Source organism: Macaca thibetana, chromosome X (genome assembly GCF_024542745.1).
Source record: "Macaca thibetana thibetana isolate TM-01 chromosome X, ASM2454274v1, whole genome shotgun sequence".
In the NCBI taxonomy this organism is placed as follows: domain Eukaryota; kingdom Metazoa; phylum Chordata; class Mammalia; order Primates; family Cercopithecidae; genus Macaca; species Macaca thibetana.
The window spans coordinates 148550903-148567630 of record NC_065598.1 but is presented as its reverse complement, the minus strand read 5'-3'; the positions used below and the strand labels follow the sequence as shown (position 1 = coordinate 148567630).

General features: G+C 58.7%; 2 protein-coding genes across 3 annotated transcripts; one reads left to right on the top strand and one right to left on the bottom strand.

Annotated features, from left to right (window-relative positions):
* Nucleotides 1-3399: 3399 nt before the first annotated feature.
* SSR4 (signal sequence receptor subunit 4) lies at nucleotides 3400-7366 on the bottom strand. The gene is made up of 6 exons (XM_050775391.1): nucleotides 7178-7366; nucleotides 5397-5515; nucleotides 4358-4432; nucleotides 4074-4163; nucleotides 3759-3824; nucleotides 3400-3563 (listed from the first exon to the last, which is right to left on the bottom strand). The coding sequence occupies exons 1-6, from the start codon at nucleotides 7242-7244 to the stop codon at nucleotides 3459-3461; spliced, it is 522 nt and encodes a 173-aa protein (XP_050631348.1). The 5' UTR covers nucleotides 7245-7366; the 3' UTR covers nucleotides 3400-3458.
* A 67-nt stretch (nucleotides 7367-7433) lies between these two features.
* Nucleotides 7434-16696, top strand: IDH3G (isocitrate dehydrogenase (NAD(+)) 3 non-catalytic subunit gamma). 2 transcript variants are annotated; one of them, XM_050775351.1, is made up of 13 exons: nucleotides 7434-7687; nucleotides 11349-11390; nucleotides 11625-11636; nucleotides 11908-12005; nucleotides 12377-12489; nucleotides 14318-14378; nucleotides 14498-14630; nucleotides 14855-14988; nucleotides 15303-15405; nucleotides 15510-15656; nucleotides 16001-16095; nucleotides 16178-16238; nucleotides 16503-16696. In XM_050775351.1, the coding sequence occupies exons 1-13, from the start codon at nucleotides 7607-7609 to the stop codon at nucleotides 16602-16604; spliced, it is 1182 nt and encodes a 393-aa protein (XP_050631308.1). In that variant the 5' UTR covers nucleotides 7434-7606; the 3' UTR covers nucleotides 16605-16696. The 2 variants fall into 2 exon arrangements, with proteins under 2 accessions (XP_050631308.1, XP_050631307.1); XM_050775350.1 differs by lacking the exons at nucleotides 7434-7687; nucleotides 11349-11390; nucleotides 11625-11636; nucleotides 16178-16238 and having other exon boundaries at nucleotides 11889-12005.
* Nucleotides 16697-16728: the final 32 nt, after the last annotated feature.

Here is a 16728-nt window from a genome sequence, read left to right as displayed (position 1 = left end):
AGCCTCCAGGCAAGGGCTATGGTCATCTCCATGGACCAAACCGTAGGTGGGGCCCACTGCTGGCACATGCCACAGAGAAGTGGGTTCCAGTCCTATGCTGCCCAGCAGGGCCTGGTGCCATCCACTCTGGAAGGCGGAAGCTGCCCTCCCATTTGGTGATTCCACAGTGCCTAGCAAGGTGCTCAGTTTGCAGAAGGCACTCAGTGGATGTCTCGGCCAGACAGATGAATACCCACGTTGTTGCCAGGGCCCTTGCATCCTGGGAGCTCTCAGCAAACCTTCGGGCTCTGTCAAGTGCCAGGAGCTCAATGCTGGGCAGGGTCAGGGCCTCAAAGACAACTCCGCAGACAACATGGGCACAGCCTGCCATGAGAGTGGTACCCCCTGGAGTGGGCAGTGCTGCTGTGAAGGAGCGGAAGTGGTCAAGGAGGCATTCAGATTCTCCAGAAAGAAGACAATATAGGCCAGTTGCGGTGGCTCACGCCTGTAATCCCAGCACTTTGGGAGGCCAAGGTGGGTGGATTACATGAGGTCAGGTGTTCAAGACCAGCCTGGCCAACATGGAGAAACCCTGTCTCTACTAAAAATACAAAAATTAGCTGGGCATGGTGGCAGGTGCCTGTAATCCCAGCTACTCAGGAGGCCGAGGCAGGAGAATCGCTTGAACCCGAGAGGTGCAGGCTGCAGTGAGCCGAGATCGTGCCACTGCACTCCAGCCTGGGCGACAGAGTGAGACCCCTGTCTCAAAAAAATTTTTTTTTCTTTTAAACTTTTCTAAGTACTGAGATCTGGGCAGCAAGTCAGTGACAGATTAGATGCTAAGAAGGTTGTGAAGGAAAAGTCCCAGTGCCTGTTCCCAGAAGCCTGGAGTCCCGCTGCAGGGCAGGCTGGATCACAAGGGTGCCAGCTGCCTCTCTGCTGCATAGCAGCGCCGGGAGGGAAGGCCTGGCATATCACACCCCACCAGCAGGGAAGAGGGGAAGAGGCTTGCTGGCTAGGTGGCAGGAAGGGGAGCAGACGGCAGGGGCTAGAGATAATGGCTTCCCCCACCCCTCAGGGCCTCACCCCCATGAGGGCTTGGTACATCCAACCCTTGACCAACTCCCTAACCCTGCCCCTCGGGGGAATAAGGCTCCAAGGGCCCAGCCCCTGCCACAGAGCATTGGCCGGAGTTGATTGGAGATGGAGGTCAAACTGTTCCCTTGGCCTCCCTCTAGCTGCTGGGGGCCTCACTTGGATGGTCCTAAAGGCATCTTCCTTCTTCCTCTGGTGGGGTGCCCTCCAGTGTTCATGGGATGTGGGCCCAGATGGGCCTGGAGGCTGGAGTCCCTTGGCTGGTTCAGGGAGAGGTGGCGCCAGAAAGGCTGGCAGCACTTGGCTACCGATGCCCTGGAATAGCAACTTCACGTCCAGGTCCCACTGCCATCAGGCTTCGTGGCAGAGCCAAAACTAAAAAGAGCAACTGGGTGCCCAACAGCCACACCGGTGCCTGCCGCACCCGGCCTGCCCCAGCCACCTGCCCTGCACAGGCTGCTGGGTCTCCTCTGGAATCTGGAAACTGCATCTGCTGGCAAAGTTGGTGTGGCCCCTCAGCCCCAACGCTCCTGCTGCATTGTCCTGGGGTGAGCGCCCAGCTCTTCCTAGGAGCCTGCCCATTCTTCGCAGCTGGCCCCACCCAACCCCCTTCCCAAGGCCTGGGGGTGGGAAGAGGGTTCCCTGCTTGTACAGATGACCCCCCTACCTGAGACTCTGCTTAGCAGACAGACCCAGGTCACAGGCAGCCTACACCTGCTCCTGACACCCCCGGCCCCTCACAGTGCCGCTCTCTCTGGCAACTGAGCTGAAGTACTGAGGAGCCCCTACCTCCCAGGCAGGTTTTGGGCCTTCCCTCCTTTTCCAGAGCAGCCTTGGCTGGGCACGGTGGCTCATGACTGTAACCCCAGAACTTTGGGAGGCCGAGATGGATGGATCACCTGAGGCCAGGAGTTCGAGACCAGCCTGGCCAACATGGTGAAACCCCATCTCTACCAACAATACAAAACATTAGCCGGGCTTGGTGGCGGCGCCTGTACTCCCAGCTACTCGGGAGGCTGGGGCAGGAGAATCACTTGAACCCGGGAGGTGGAGGTTGCAGTGAGCTGAGATTGCGCCACTGCACTCCAGCCTGGGCAACAAGAGCGAAACTCTGTCTCAAAAAAAAAAAAAAAAAAACAAACAAACAACAAAAACAGCCTCTCTGGAGATTTCCATTTCTCTCCAGTAACAGCCAATGGGTGACCCAGACATCAGGAGTTTGGTGGCTGATACCAGTGGACTCCCTGACACCTTGGAGTAGGCACTGTCACTGCCTTGCAGCTGAGCAAACTGACTTGGGTCCCATAGCTGGGAAGGGCTCACCTGGGATTTGCACCCAGTCCCTTTGGTCCCCAAGACCCTCACTGCCTCACGGGCCCTCAGTGCCACTAAGGAATGCCATTAGCTAGTCAGGAGCCAGCATGTGCCAAGCTGAAAAACAGGCTGATGGGAGAGGTGCAGGATGAACTGCAGGTGTGGTGTCAGGCCGGGACGCCTGCCTGGTATCCTGAGGGCACGGGTGCTCTTGGGAGAGGGGTCTCTAGGAGGAAGTTGATGTGCCCCTCACAGGTGGGGTTTTTTGTTGTTTTGTTGAGACAAGGTCTCATTCTGTCATCTGGGCTGGAGCACAGTGGTGTGATCATGGCTCACTGCATCCTTGACCTCTCCAGGTCGAGTAGCTGGCACTACAGGCACATGCCACCACACGCAGCTAATTTTTCTGTAGAGACAGGGTCTCGCCATGTTGCCCAGGTTGGTCTCAGACTCCTGACATCAGGTGATCCTCCCACCTCGGCCTCACAAAGTGTGGGGATTACAGGTATGTGCCACCACACCTGGCCATGGGTGTGTATTTTCCCAATATCCCATGAAGGCACAGCACACTGGAAGCAAGGTGGTGTGGTCAGGGTGTGGAGTGTGGAGGGGCTGAGCCCAGACAGTTGCACACCGCATGGGCAGGGTGGGGGAACTTGCTGTGCCTGAGAGCAGTGCAGGGAAACCCCTCTGCGTGCAGATTGGGCCCGGGGCTTCCAACACAGGAGCCGTGATGGAGACCAGGCTGGCTGTCTCCCCATGGAGCCTGTGGGGCCACCTGGGGATGAGGTGGCCAAGCCCACTGCCCTCACCAGAACCAGGAGAGAGACATGGGAAGGTGGACACAGGGTTCTGTGGGGACCAGACAGAGGGCTTCACTGGGAGGAGGAAAGGGAGTTCTGGACCAAAGCCTGCCCCTTTCCCGCCTGGTGCCTCTGCTGGCCAGGCAGACAAGGGGACGCTGGGCCCCCAGCTCTCCCGGTCAGGGGAAGGCACAATAACGCAAGCCAACAGCCTCAGGTCCTGTGATGTTTATTGAAGGAAACAAGGGCAGGGCTGGGGTGCCACCCTCAGGCCTGGATGTGGCTCTTTGCGCTGAAGGCCAGGTAGTAGATCACAAGACCAATCGCCGCAGCCAGCACCTCAGTGGACACCCAGGGCCCGTTCCAAGTGCCCTGAAAGAAAGGAGATCACAAGCCAGCTCAGGTGGGTACAGGCAAGCAGACCAGCCAGCGCTGGTCACCCTCCACCAGGGGAACCAAGACACGCTGGCCAATCACGGCCCAGCAGCGGAGCTGGGGCTGTGGAGAGGATGAGAACCTTCACTCAGCCCAACCACCCCAAAAAGGAGGACGGACCAGGCCGCTCACCCGATGGTCCACGCTGACTGTGAACAGCGGCGGGATGATGGAAATGTCCTCGTTATTCCTCTGAGCCTGCAAGGGAGGTGTCAGGGTCAGGGGTGCCCAGCGTGCGGGGGTGGGAAGGGGAGGGGAAAGAGATAGGAACGCTGGCCAGAGCCCCAGAAAAGGAAAGGAGAGAAATGGACGAGAGACCCTTCTCAGTAGAAGGGGACAGGATTACAGAAAGGCCACCCAGCTCAGGACTCACTGCCAGCGCCTCCCAACCCGGCCCATCCTGCTCCCCAGGGACAGGGGAGCCCAGTGGGCTGCGGGAGCCCTCACCTTCCTGAGGAGGCTGTAGGACTCCTCGTCGAAGAATCTGACTTCATAGGTGCCTGCGTGGGCGCTCTTGTGGTCCAGGCTCCAGGACACCTGGGTTGGGTGTGTTGAGCAGGGTGTGGGCAGAGTGGACATGGAAGGGCCACCCTGCCCACCAGTGCCCACACCGCAGCACTCCAGCAGCCAGAGCCCACAGCCCCTGGCCCTGGTTGACTGGCCACCCCTGGGGCTTCAGGTCACACCCGGGAGCAGGAAGCCCCCTAGCAAGGGAACCCTTGGCCCCTCACCTGATAACGCCCCACGTCCTGGCCTCGGGTGACAGGGAATTGTTTTCCACCGACGTCAGCATAGAGAGCCATGTTCTGGGTGAGGAGACAAAGGCAGGGTCACCTTCTGCCTTCTCTGGGTGTGGGCAGAGGAACCCTGTGTGCTGCTCACACGGCCTGCAGATGGGTAGGCTAGGCCCAGTTGGGGGCTGCAGTGTCCCTGGCAGGAGGTTCCAGGTAACACTCACCAATCCTGTGACTGGCCCTCTGCATCGGTCTTCCCTACGGAGGCACAGGGCTAGATCCCCATGGTCGGACCTAACTGGACGCATAGGAACCCTGTTGACTGTGAGCAGGGGCGGGATGATCAAAAGGGCCGAGTGATTTTCCTGAGTCTACAAGGGAGGTGCTGGGGTCCGGGATGCCCAGTGGGCTGCCCAAGGGGTGCTTTACCCTAAGAGAGCCATACCCAAAAAAAAGGCCCCATTTCCTTCTTTGGACTTTTGGGAACGTAGGTCAGGGGCCAAGGCCAAGACTTCTCAATCTTGAAGTTAAAACACCCGAAATCCTGTCTCTACCAAAAAATACAAAACTTAGCTGGGCATGGTGGTAAGCGCCTGTCATCCCAGCTACTCGGGAGACTGAGGGGAGAATCTCTTGAACCCGGGAGGCGGAGGCTGCAATGAGCCAAGATCGTGCCAATGCACTCCAGCCGGGGCAACAGAGTGAGACCCTGTCTCAAAACAAACAAAAAACAAAAACAAAGACAAAACACCCACACAGACAAAGTGGCCAATGGCAACGAGGGTGGGCTGCCCCTTCTCCCGGTTCAGATACTCATTCGGGACACAGGTTGTGAGCCCAGTGTTACCTCGTGTAGGCACAGCACACAAAGCAGGTGAGGAAGGTGACCTGTCAACACTGGCTAGGATCTGGCATCGCCGTGCCCTGATCTCTTCAGCACCCCAAGAGTTGGAATCTCTGTTGACACAGGTCCCCCATCAACCGGCAGTGAGGAGCACCCCCACCCGCCCTCCTGTCTGAAACCCCACTGTCTCACCTGGACCCTGTTCTTGCATGTCAGGGAGATCTCCACAATAAAGACAGTCTCGGTGGAAATGACAGCGTCAGAAGTGGTGTAGTAGGAAGGGGTGATCTGGGGCTCCAGGCAGGCCTCAGCTGCAGGGAAGAGGGAGAGATGCTTGGGTAAGGCCAGCTCGAGTATCCCAGTCTGAGGGCAGGATGGCCGGGCCCTGCCTCACAGCACGGATCAGCTGAGGACGCACGGGATCCTCCTGTCCCTTCCAGGTGGGATCCAGACAGATCCAAGTGCTCGGTCACAAATGCAGTGGCAAGGTAGGTGGGATGGCTGTGAAAGCAGACTGGAGGGGGCAAGGCCGGCTTTCTGGAGGTGTGCAGGAAGAGCGAACGCGTGTGCTGGGGACAGGTGGGCGCTGGATTCACTGGACAATACATGCCAACGCTTGGACCTATGACACGGAGGCCAGGGGGCCAGGCCAGCCTCCATTCAGAACCACAAACGGCCTGGACGAGTTACTGAAGGCATCCTCAGCAGAGGCATCGGGGGTGGGGCTGCAGGCAGGCAATGCACTGGGGCTTTTAAGATGAGAAAGGGTCTCTGCCCCGGAGGCCAAGACTGGCCCCAGCGTTTCCTGAGGAAGTAATCAGGAGACGCTCTGCTTCCAGAAGCACAACTTGTTAGCTGTGAGAGAAAGGACTCTGCCTTAACCTTCTCCATAACCACAGAGGCCCACAGGAAAGACAGGCTGCCGCCTACATCAGAGGGTGTGAAACAAAGGCTCCCCAAAATGGGAACGTTCTCAGTCACCAGCTGTCCAAATGTGATGCTCCAGCAGAATGACGGCTTCAGCAGAGGACGTCAGAGAAGGCTCTGGGTCCGGACCAGAGGAGGCAGATCCGTAGGAACAGCATGGAGGCCGCTCTCAGGGGCCAGATCCTACCAGCCTTTCTGTGTCCTGCCTAAGTTGGGCCTGCTTCCTGTGGCGCAGGGGAGCCCCCGAAAGGGTTTTATGGCCAGGCTTGTCCTCTGGATAAGTCCCTGGCTATAACTCAGGGAATTCCTGAGGGGCAGACAAGAGGGTGCGGGCAGGGAGGCCAGTTAAGCTGGCAAAACGTTGCAGGCAGCAAGGCTACTGGCCTGAAGGACGGCAGAAAAGGGAATGTGCAGAAAGCCACCCGTGTCCAGTCCTGGCCCCCGGGCCCGGGACTGGCTGCTGCAGCCACCTCCTAAACACACTCTGGAGCCTCAGACCCTCATGAACGCAAATCGACGGGACCCCCGGTAGGCTCTGCCGAAAACTCTGGTAAGGGTAAGGCAGGGCCCTCCGGAAAGGCCAGTCTTCGGCCTGGCACTCAAGGTCCTGCGCACCTCTGGCTCCCCATCTAACTCGCTCCGTTCTTGCTCCCTCTCCTCACTGAGGTCCCTTCCTAGCTTATGTGGCTCCTCCAGCCCCGTTTTTGACCGCGATCGCTCAGCACTACAGAGCTTCGTTCTGGTCCGACCCCGCAGGGAGCGGGAGCGGGGACATGTGTCACGTTCCGTGCTGGAGCTGGGGGCCGGGCGCACGGTGGAGGCTCCGGGACTCCTCTTCGTATGGGCAGACAAGGAAAAGCCTGGCTGCCGGTAAACGTGCCCGAGGTGCTTTGGTCCCCGCGTCCCAAGGCCGCCTGCCTCTCGGAGGAAGGCCCGACTCTCAGCGACGGACCCCGAAAGGCCAGACCCCCGCATCCCTCCTCCCCTCAACACCACGTGGGGTGGGTCAGAGGCTCGCCAGAAAGAAGCCCCGACTGGGCCGCTACCTGAGCAGCGGGAGAGGCTGGACAGCAGGAGCAGCGCCAGGGCGCCGAGATATGCCATCGCCGCCATCGCCTCTTCTCTGCCTAGAGGAAAAGAAAACGAGCTCCCATGAACACGAGGGGCAAACGAGGAAGAGCGACGCGTAAGTGACAGCGGCAGCCAATCGTGCACCGAAGGGCCGGGCCGGCATTGTGACGTCTCTGGCAGCACTGACGTGGCCCCTCCCCGAGACAGGGGCCCAGCTGGTCGCGATCCCCCATCAACATGGCGGCAGCGGCGCTCTAGGCGCCGGAAGGGGGCGTGGGAATCGGTGAGACCGCGCGCGTGCGCAGTACCGGGCCCGCGCCGGTCCCCGAAACTTCGCACCCCGTCGAACTCTCGCGAGAGCGGTGTCTGCGTGACGGGACGTGCGGAGGCTCTCACTTTCCGTCATGGCGCTGAAGGTAGCGACGGTCGCCGGCGGCGCTGCGAAGGCAGTGCTCAGGCCAGCCCTTCTCTGCCGTCCCTGGGAGGTGAGCAGGGAAAGGGCCACGGGGCCGCGGCAGCGCTCGCAGGGGAGCGGTGGGGTAGCCGCTCCCGAAGCAGTCTGGAGTCCGATTGGCTAGGAGAGGGCTGCGCGCCGGGGTTGATTGGCCGCCTCCGCTGTCACTGAGGGGATTGGCCGAAGTTGGCCCTGGGCCGGCTCCCCCAGGGCGTCTGCATCGGGTGGCGGGGGGGGGGGGGTTCCGGACGGGCCGGGAGAGTGGGCCACGGCGGCTGTCACCTCCTTACTGTCCTTGAAAGAGCCCTTTGACGCAGTCACTCACGTATCCCGGCCCGCCTTTCTCAAACCGCTTCGGGAATCCGGTTCCGGGACTCAAATTTCTCCATGGGTTCCCGTCTCGTTGACCGCTTTGCCACTTGTCCCGGTGGCAAAGAACCGGACTTTGCCAGTCATACCCCATCCTCCCACAGTCTTAGAGCCCCAGATGCCTTCCCCCCGAGGCGCCTGGAATGGGAAGGAGCTAGGGTTTCTCAGGCTGCGGGGGTTTTGCTTCTGCTCTTCTTGGTCTGCGGTCTTGCGTATTCAGGTCTGAGTCCTTTTTCCTTACGCTTATTTAAGAAGAGGTTAATTTAGGTCCTAGGTGGGCTGGAAACCATCTGAAGCAGCTGTGAGCCAGCACCTGGCCCTGATGGGTAAGAGGTTTGGCCTCTAGGCCATGCTCCCCCACTGACCCAGTGCGTGGCCTTAGGCCAGTTTCTCCTCTCTCTGGGTTACAGTTTCCCCTTTGGAACCCAGAGGGGAGACTTCATGTTTTCAAAGGATCCTGTCAACTCTGACCTTCCAGAACTCCGTGATTTTGTTGCCACTCACCAGGGACACCTCTACTTGCTGTTTTCTCTTTCTGGCCTCTGGGGGAGATGCTTGTGCCTAATGAAATTCTCTTCTCCTACCTTGCTGCTGAAAGGACGGCAGCATATAGTGGCTTTCCAGAGGCTCTGATGGCTCTAGCAACTGGGCTCCTGTAGGCTCTCGGTGAAGACATGTGCCTCCTCCTTGACCTCCCCTGTGTGTGTGCTTGTGTGTGCGTTGGGGTGGGAGTAGGGGACAGTGAACGGTGGGTAGCTGGGCAGTGCCTTGCCCTGAGACTGATTGTCCTGGGTATGGGAACCCTTACAGAGGAATCTCAGGTCTTGGATCCCACTGATTTGGACGCCATGGGAGAACATACAGCCACTATTGGCACATGGTCCGACAGAAATGTGTCAAAGAGAGAAGCCTCAGCAGGCATAAGATGTGGGGTGTGGATGTTCTTTCTTTCTGTGGAACTATGAAAGGGTGATGGGAGAGCGGGAGGCGTGTGCATATTGCATCCTGCCTCACACCTGGCTCCTTTGATTGGTGGCTTCACAGGGAAGTTGGGGCACAAGGCAGAGCCTTTGCGACCTCCTGAAGGAAGGTGCCTGCATCTGTACAGTACGGTCAGGGAAGTCCATCTGGAGTGCTCTCTGGGTCTTTTGCCAAAGTCCAAAGGAACACCTGGCACAGGGACCGGGTGGCGGAGAGGTTCAGCCTTGGTGGTGATGTTGCCATCTGTGAGGGAGGTCCATGCCCTCAGGAGATTGGCTCGCTGCCACAGCTGAAGCCCAGGAGGAACTACTGCTGGGAGCTGCAGGGGTCCACCTGTGACCCCCCAGGGACACCAGCCTTGAACTCTGACCTGAGGTGCCAGTGGGGTAAAGGGGCAGGTGTGCTATGTAGCACTAGCTACTGTGAGCAACTCACACACCTCCTCTCGCCTAATCTTTCCAGCAGTCACGGAAAGTAGGTACCTCCATTCTGTGAATTTCAAATGAGGCCGTGAAGCCATCTCGAGAGGAGTGGATGGTGGATTTGGACCGAGGCCTCCCTAGTCTCCAGTTCTTTCCTCATTTTCTGATGTGCTTGTTCGCTCAGGAAATGTTCCTTATGTCCTAGCTCTGGGCCAGGTACTGTGCTGGGTCCTAGGGTGACAGTATTGGACCAGACTGACTTGGCCCCTCCTCTCGGGCTCAGGGGTTGAGGAGGGAGCAATGCAGTGACAACCTAGGGAGGGGGGTAAGTAGGGCCTTAGGATCCCAGCTCAGTAGCCTTAGGGCATCAGGGAGAGCTCCCTGGAGGAAGATCCATCGAAGCCACCTTCTGCGTGCTTACAAGAGCCCCCAAATAAGATGATTTCAGATGCTGACAAGCGCTAGAGAGAAGACAGAAAAGTCCCGACTGTGCCTGTGGTTGCAGATCCAGGTGCCACACAGATCAGCTGAGCTCCACTCAGGGCTCTGGTCCTTGTGGTCACACTCTCCTAGCCCCTGGCTTGGACTGATGAGTGGTACATCTGCACTGCCAGCTCTTGGGCAAGTGGGCCCCTTGCGAATGCCGGCCAGATACACACAGACAGGGAGAGGTCAGACTCCACCCGAGCCTTCTGGACTTCTAGCAGGAAGGCATGGCTCTTTGGCCAATGGCTGTGATGCTTCTGCCATTGGCTGGAACAGTTTGCTCCTGTCTGGTGGTCAAGTGGCAGGACATCCCCAAGTGGCAGGGAAGACCTTGGCTCTGCCACCATCTCAGGTGTGTTCCTAGGTGGGGCTTCTTCCAGGACAGCAGGTCACTTGGCACCTGGCACATTTGGCTTAGGCAGCTTTGGCTCTGAAGCTGTTCGGCATTTCCAGGCAGGGCGTTGGGGACATTTGGCATCCAGCCGTCTTTTCCGAAGGCCTTCCTAGAGTTGGGTTTCTGTTATCAACCTTCCGGAAATGGCTGGATGTCCCTACACATTTGTTTTCAATTTCTAACGCCGAAGGGCCATTTCCCAGGGGGCCAACAGTACTTGTCTCAGGGAGGCTGGAGGCTGGGTACTACCTTCTTATCTCCCTATTCTGCGTTTTCTGTAGCAACCACATGCTGCTTTTGTAATAAGGAAAAGTGCTCAGCGAAGTGATAACATGACTGTTGTCATGGATCTGTGCTTTTTTGTAATGATTTCTCTGCTGTACCAGGGTTAGTTTGCCTTTTTCGCATGTTACAAACATCGCTGAGCAGGAATAACTGGCCAAGAAAATAATCAGAAGCAAAAAAGAGGAGGGAGGGCAGGGACACGCCTTTTAAGAAATTTTCCTGCCAGGCGCGGTGGCTCACGCCTGTAATCCCAGCACTTTGGGAGGCCGAGGCGGGCGGATCACAAGGTCAGGAGATCGAGACCATGGTGAAACCCTGTCTCTACTAAAAATAGAAAAAATTAGCCGGGTGCGGTGGCGGACGCCTGTAGTCCCAGCTACTCGGGAGGCTGAGGCAGGAGAATGGCATGAAGCCGGGAGGCGGAGCTTGCAGTGAGCCGAGATTGCGCCACTGCACTCCAGCCTGGGCGACACAGCGAGACTCCGTCTCAAAAAAAAAAGAAAAAAAAAAAGAAATTTGCTGAAGAGCCAAAGGAGGCAGGAGGCTGGAGTGCCTTCTGCTTTCCGGGTGCTCCAGCGGGTCGGCCCTGGGGACAGAGGCTTCGGAGCTAATTGTCTGTTGTGCCCCTGGCAGTGGGCCATGCCGCACAGACAGGGGACCTGCCAGGGCACAGTGGGGACGGTCCGTTTTTCCTTCTAACTTGGCTTTCTGGGCTGGACATCAAACCAACCTCTGGCGTTTGGTCTCTCTGCCAGGTTCTAGGCGCCCACGAGGTCCCCTCAAGGAGCATCTCTTCAGTAAGTACCTGCCCGTGCCCATGCATGTGTCTGTCTCCATGTGGCCGCAGTTGTACGCGTGTGCGCACGGCCTGCGTCCTTTCCTCTGAGATGCGGTCTCCACGGGTTACCCACCCCTCTTCTGGGAGTTGTACTGGCCAGCATCCCCCCGGGAAAAGGCCCCACTTTCCTGGTCACAGCTTTGCTCTTGGAACCTTGGCTGATTATGTCTTCTTCCTTTCTCCTCCTTTCTAGCAACAAACAATTGTGAGTATTCTTCTTTGCCTGTTAGGTTTAGGGGGCTCTTAGTTGCTTTGGGGTTGACTAAATTCCAGGTGGGGGTGGGCTGCTGCTGACCCAGGAGCCCTGGATGAGCAGCCCTGTCTGGGACGGGGCTGCCCCAAGTTGGCACCTTGTGACGGGGTGGCCTGTGGGGTCAGCGCCAGTAGGAAGAAGGGAACTGGCTGGAGCCCATGGGGGCCGAGCTGGAGGCATGTGGGATCCCGGAAGGCCCACCTTCACCCTCTGCCTCCCACAGCCTCCGTCGGCTAAGTATGGCGGGCGGCACACAGTGACCATGATCCCAGGGGATGGCATTGGGCCGGAGCTCATGCTGCATGTCAAGTCCGTCTTCAGGTATGGAGCTCCTGGGTCCCCGCCTTGTCCTCAGGCAGGGGGCCCTGAGGACTTTGTGCCAAGAGGGGCATTGCGCCCAGAAGCACTCGGTGAGGCCATGGCAGGACTACCTGTAAGCCCAGGCCTTGCGTTGCATGGCCTGTGATGCCGCCAGGCTGGCCTGGGCTTAGGGAAGGTGGCACCAGTCCTGCCACAGTGTGCATTGTGGAGTTCAAGCATGTCCCCATCAGTTGGTGAAAGTGGGCCCAGTCCCTTCTCAGTTAGAGCCAGGTCAGGGCAGGTAGCAACAGGAGAGTGGTAGCCTGGGCAGGCTTCCTGGAGGAGGTGCAGGGAGGGCCTGGGCCAGCCTCCCTGACCCTGCTCTGCCTCAGGCACGCATGTGTACCAGTGGACTTTGAAGAGGTGCACGTGAGTTCCAACGCTGATGAAGAGGACATTCGCAATGCCATCATGGCTATCCGCCGGAACCGTGTGGCCCTGAAGGGTGAGCTCCAGGGCCAGGGGCCAGGATGGGGCCCTAGGTGTGATTCCTTCCTTCCTTCCTCCCTCCCTCCCTCCCTCCCTCCCTTCCTTCGTTTTCTTTTCTTTTTTTTTTTTTTTTTTTTGAGACGGAGTCTTGCTCTGTCTCCCAGGCTGGAGTGCAGTGGCGCGATCTCGGCTCACTGTAAGCTCCACCTCCTGGGTTGGCACCATTCTCCTGCCTCAGCCTCCCGAGTGGCTGGGACTACAGGCGCCCGCCACCACACCCGGCTAATTTTTTGTGTGTTTTCAGTAGAGACAGGGGTTCACCGTGTTAGCCAGGATGGTCTCGATCTCCTGACCTTGTGATCCACCTGCCTCAGCCTCCCAAAGTGCTAGGATTACAGGCATGAGCCACTGCGCCCGGCCGCTTACTTGTTTTCTTTCTTGCTTTCTTTCTGAGATGGAGTCTCGCTCTGTCGCCCAGGATGTAGTGCAGTGGTGCGATCTCGGCTCAGTGCAGCCTGTGCCTTCCAGTTTCAAGCAATTCTTCTGCCTCAGCCTCCCGAGTAGCTGAGATTACAGGCGTGTGCCACCACGCCCAGCTGATTTTTGTATTTTCAGTAGAGACAGGGTTTCACCACATTGGCCAGGCTGGTCTCGAACTCCTGACCTCGTGATCCGCCCGCCTCAGCCTCCCAAAGTGCTGGGGTTACAGGCGTGAGCCACCATGCCCGGCCCGCATGATTTCTTTTACCTCCCTCTGAGCTGACTCTTGTGAGGTCCCATGGCTCTGATTTCAGGGCTTGTCTGACTAGAGAGGACCCTTGTGCTTGGAGACTGGGTGGACGCCTCCTCGGGCCTGTTTGCGCTATGATGCTGGGATTCTAGTGGGAGCAGCTGTGTGTGCGCCTGTCCAGTGACAGGCTCCCTCCCACTCCTCCTTCCCTCTTGAGACAGTCATCTCTGCTGGGGTCAGCTTTGACCCTCAGCATCTTTCTTCACAAACCAGGTATCACAGAGATGTAGTTCTGACCCTCTGCCTGGCGCTTCGGGTGCAGCCAGCCTGGGGGTGGATGGCACAGCCCAGGCAGGGATTCTCGGGGCTTCGCTTGAGGTTCCTAAACTGCTTCCATCGCTCATTTTGCACACTCAGCCCATTACCTGCACTGTGTGAGGAGCGTGTGAGCAAAAATGAACCCAGGAGGAGCCCCAGGCTCTGGCAGTCAAGTGGAGGGGCCTTTGTGCCAGCCACAGGGGACCCCTGCACTCAGAGTGGAGCGATCTGGGCGGGGTGGCGCTCACCAGCAGGCGGCCTCTGTTTGGCACCCTCTGACTGCTGTCTCCAGTGGCCACCAGCCTCTGCTTCCCTTACTCCAGGTGCCCTGGGTCGTAGGGCAGGGCCCGGCCAATCTGTGGCCTTCTCCAGGCAGCCCCTGCCTGCCCCTGAGTGTGGTGCCTTGATGCAGGGTCCTGGCAGTAACACCGCCAAGGCCACCTTGCTAGCTCCAGCCTGGCCGGCCACCCTGTTTAATAAAGAGTCGTCACTTTCTGTGGCTCCAGAGCCTGGGCAGGGAATGGCATGGCCGCCTGGCCAGTTGCCAGCCTTTATTCATTTATTGACTTGTTCATTCCACCGCTCAGTGGTTATTCATGGAGCACCTGCTCCACCAGGCACCCTTCGAGATCCCTGAGCACGTAGCCTTGTGGGGCTTAGGCTGGAAGTTGCATTCTAGTGTTCCATGAAGCATTTTTGCTCCCCAAGTCTTCTCCTGACCCTGGCAGACTTCAGCTGCCCTGCTGAGGTGGGGTGGGGATGGGCAGTGCCGCTAAACCTGTGTTGTGTTTTGCAGGCAACATTGAAACCAACCATAACCTGCCACCGTCACACAAATCTCGAAACAACATCCTTCGGTGAGATCCGGGTGTGCGGCCTGGGGGCTTGGTGGGGCTAATGTGGGGTGAGCCAGCGGAGTCTGGCTCCAGTCAGCAACCTGTCAGGCCTAGCAGCCTCTTTCTCTGTCCCCTCCCAGCACCAGCCTGGACCTCTATGCCAATGTCATTCACTGTAAGAGCCTGCCAGGTGTGGTGACCCGGCACAAGGACATAGACATCCTCATTGTCCGGGAGAACACAGAGGGCGAGTATAGCAGCCTGGAGCATGAGGTGTGCATGGGCGGCCCGGGATGAGCCCCCTTGGGGTCAAGATTAAGGGGAGAGCTTAAGGAACCAGGGACAGGCATACCCTCAGAGGGCAGGGGCTGTGCCCGAGGGAGAAGTCAGAAATACGCAGATGGGGTGCTTCCCACTGTGGCCCCGTCACACCAGCTTGTTTGGCCAGTGCCGCTCTTCAGTAGCACATGGATCTCTTCTCCCCATCCCCTCCTCAGAGCGTGGCGGGAGTGGTGGAGAGCCTGAAGATCATCACCAAGGCCAAGTCCCTGCGCATTGCCGAGTATGCCTTCAAGCTGGCGCAGGAGAGCGGGCGCAAGAAAGTGACGGCTGTACACAAGGCCAACATCATGTATGCCCCCTGTCCCCTGACCCCTCTGAGAGTAGTCCAGAAGCAGCTGCAGTGGCCTGCTTGGGCCTGTTCTCAGGGATTTGTGGTCCAAAAGCCCAGCTACCCACCGAGGGGCCACCCCAGGCGAGTGCCCTGTTGCCCTCGAGGCATTGCCAGAGCCCACACTTAGGGGAGGTGGGGTGGGATTCTGTCCATTTTGCTGGTGAGGGACAGGTTAGGATTCAGACCCCAGCCTCCTGGGGCCTCTGCATGCCCCATCCCTCCGGCTGACTTGCGATGGCCAAGCTGGTGTCCTGTTCCTAACCCCTCACCAGGAAACTGGGCGATGGGCTTTTCCTCCAGTGCTGCAGGGAGGTGGCAGCCCGCTACCCCCAGATCACCTTCGAGAACATGATTGTGGACAACACCACCATGCAGGTATTAGCCTGCCCAGTGCTATCCCCCCTGCCCTGGGTGCCCTGGGCTTCTGTCACCCGTGCTCCCGAATCTGCCCCTCAGCCAGCCCCCTCTTTGTCCCACAGCTGGTGTCCCGACCCCAGCAGTTTGATGTCATGGTAATGCCCAATCTCTATGGCAACATTGTCAACAATGTCTGCGCAGGACTGGTTGGGGGCCCAGGCCTTGTGGCTGGGGCCAACTATGGCCATGTGTATGCGGTGTTTGAAACGGTGAGTACTAGGGGCAGGGCCGTAGCCTGCCGCCTTTTTCCAGTTCACAGACTTACTGAGGCACACTCATCCCATCGGGTTCGCCCATTCAAAGTGCATGATTTAGTAGTTTTTTGGATATCCAGGGTTGTACTGCCATCACCACCATGTCATTCCAGAACGTTTTCACCACCCCACGAGGAAAGCCTGTCCCCATAAGCTGTCTGTTCCCACACCCTCCCCCAGCCCCTGGCACCCGCTGATGGGCTTTTGTCCCTGTGGAGTGGTCTCTTCTGGACACGTCACAGGAGCAGAGTCACCATCCTTCTGCCCTCCACCCACTCTCCTTCATCTTGCCTCCCCAGGCTACGAGGAACACCGGCAAGAGTATCGCCAATAAGAACATCGCCAACCCCACGGCCACCTTGCTGGCCAGCTGCATGATGCTGGACCACCTCAAGTGAGTGGCTCCCGGTGCCCCGCGAGCCCCTAGCCAGCCCTCCGGGCCCCAGGGACTGAAGCCTGGCTGTCCCGTCCTCTAGGCTGCACTCCTATGCCACTTCCATCCGTAAGGCTGTCCTGGCGTCCATGGACAATGAGAATGTGAGGTTCCCCTTGCACCCTACCCTGCTGCCCCACGCAGTCTCCCCCTGCAGCCTCCTGTAGCCCACCTCATGCACTGACCGCGGTCCCCAGGGGAGGGTGATAATGGATCCGGCACCACCTTCTGGCTCTTAGCTGGTGCCACTTCCCTCCTGTGGCAGTCCCAGCCCTGCATGCCACAGGAGACAGTGGGTAGCCCCAGGCCACCTGTACAGCGGGGAGTGGCGGGGCCTGGCGTGTGCCGAGCCTGCCTGTGTCCTACAGATGCACACTCCAGACATCGGGGGCCAGGGCACAACATCTGAAGCCATCCAGGACATTATCCGCCACATCCGCGTCATCAACGGCCGGGCCGTGGAGGCCTAGGCTGGCCCTGGGACCTCCTTGGATTCCCCTTCCCTCCCCAGCACCCCAGCCAGCCTGGTAGGCAGAGCCCAGAATAAAGCAGCTTCTGCCTAGACTTGACGTGGGCCTCCCTCACTCCAGGCAC

Excerpts from the sequence above, each read along its gene's own strand:
- IDH3G (XM_050775351.1), top strand. The coding sequence starts at position 7,607 with ATGGCGCTGAAGGTAGCGACGGTCGCCGGCGGCGCTGCGAAGGCAGTG. Across the intron at positions 14,631-14,854 it reads ATAGCAGCCTGGAGCATGAG|AGCGTGGCGGGAGTGGTGGA; the intron begins GTGTGCATGGGC and ends TCCCCTCCTCAG. Across the intron at positions 14,989-15,302 it reads GTACACAAGGCCAACATCAT|GAAACTGGGCGATGGGCTTT; the intron begins GTATGCCCCCTG and ends ACCCCTCACCAG.
- SSR4 (XM_050775391.1), bottom strand. The coding sequence starts at position 7,244 with ATGGCGGCGATGGCATATCTCGGCGCCCTGGCGCTGCTCCTGCTGTCC. Across the intron at positions 4,433-5,396 it reads CATGCAAGAACAGGGTCCAG|AACATGGCTCTCTATGCTGA; the intron begins GTGAGACAGTGG and ends CTCCTCACCCAG. Across the intron at positions 4,164-4,357 it reads AGGACGTGGGGCGTTATCAG|GTGTCCTGGAGCCTGGACCA; the intron begins GTGAGGGGCCAA and ends CACCCAACCCAG.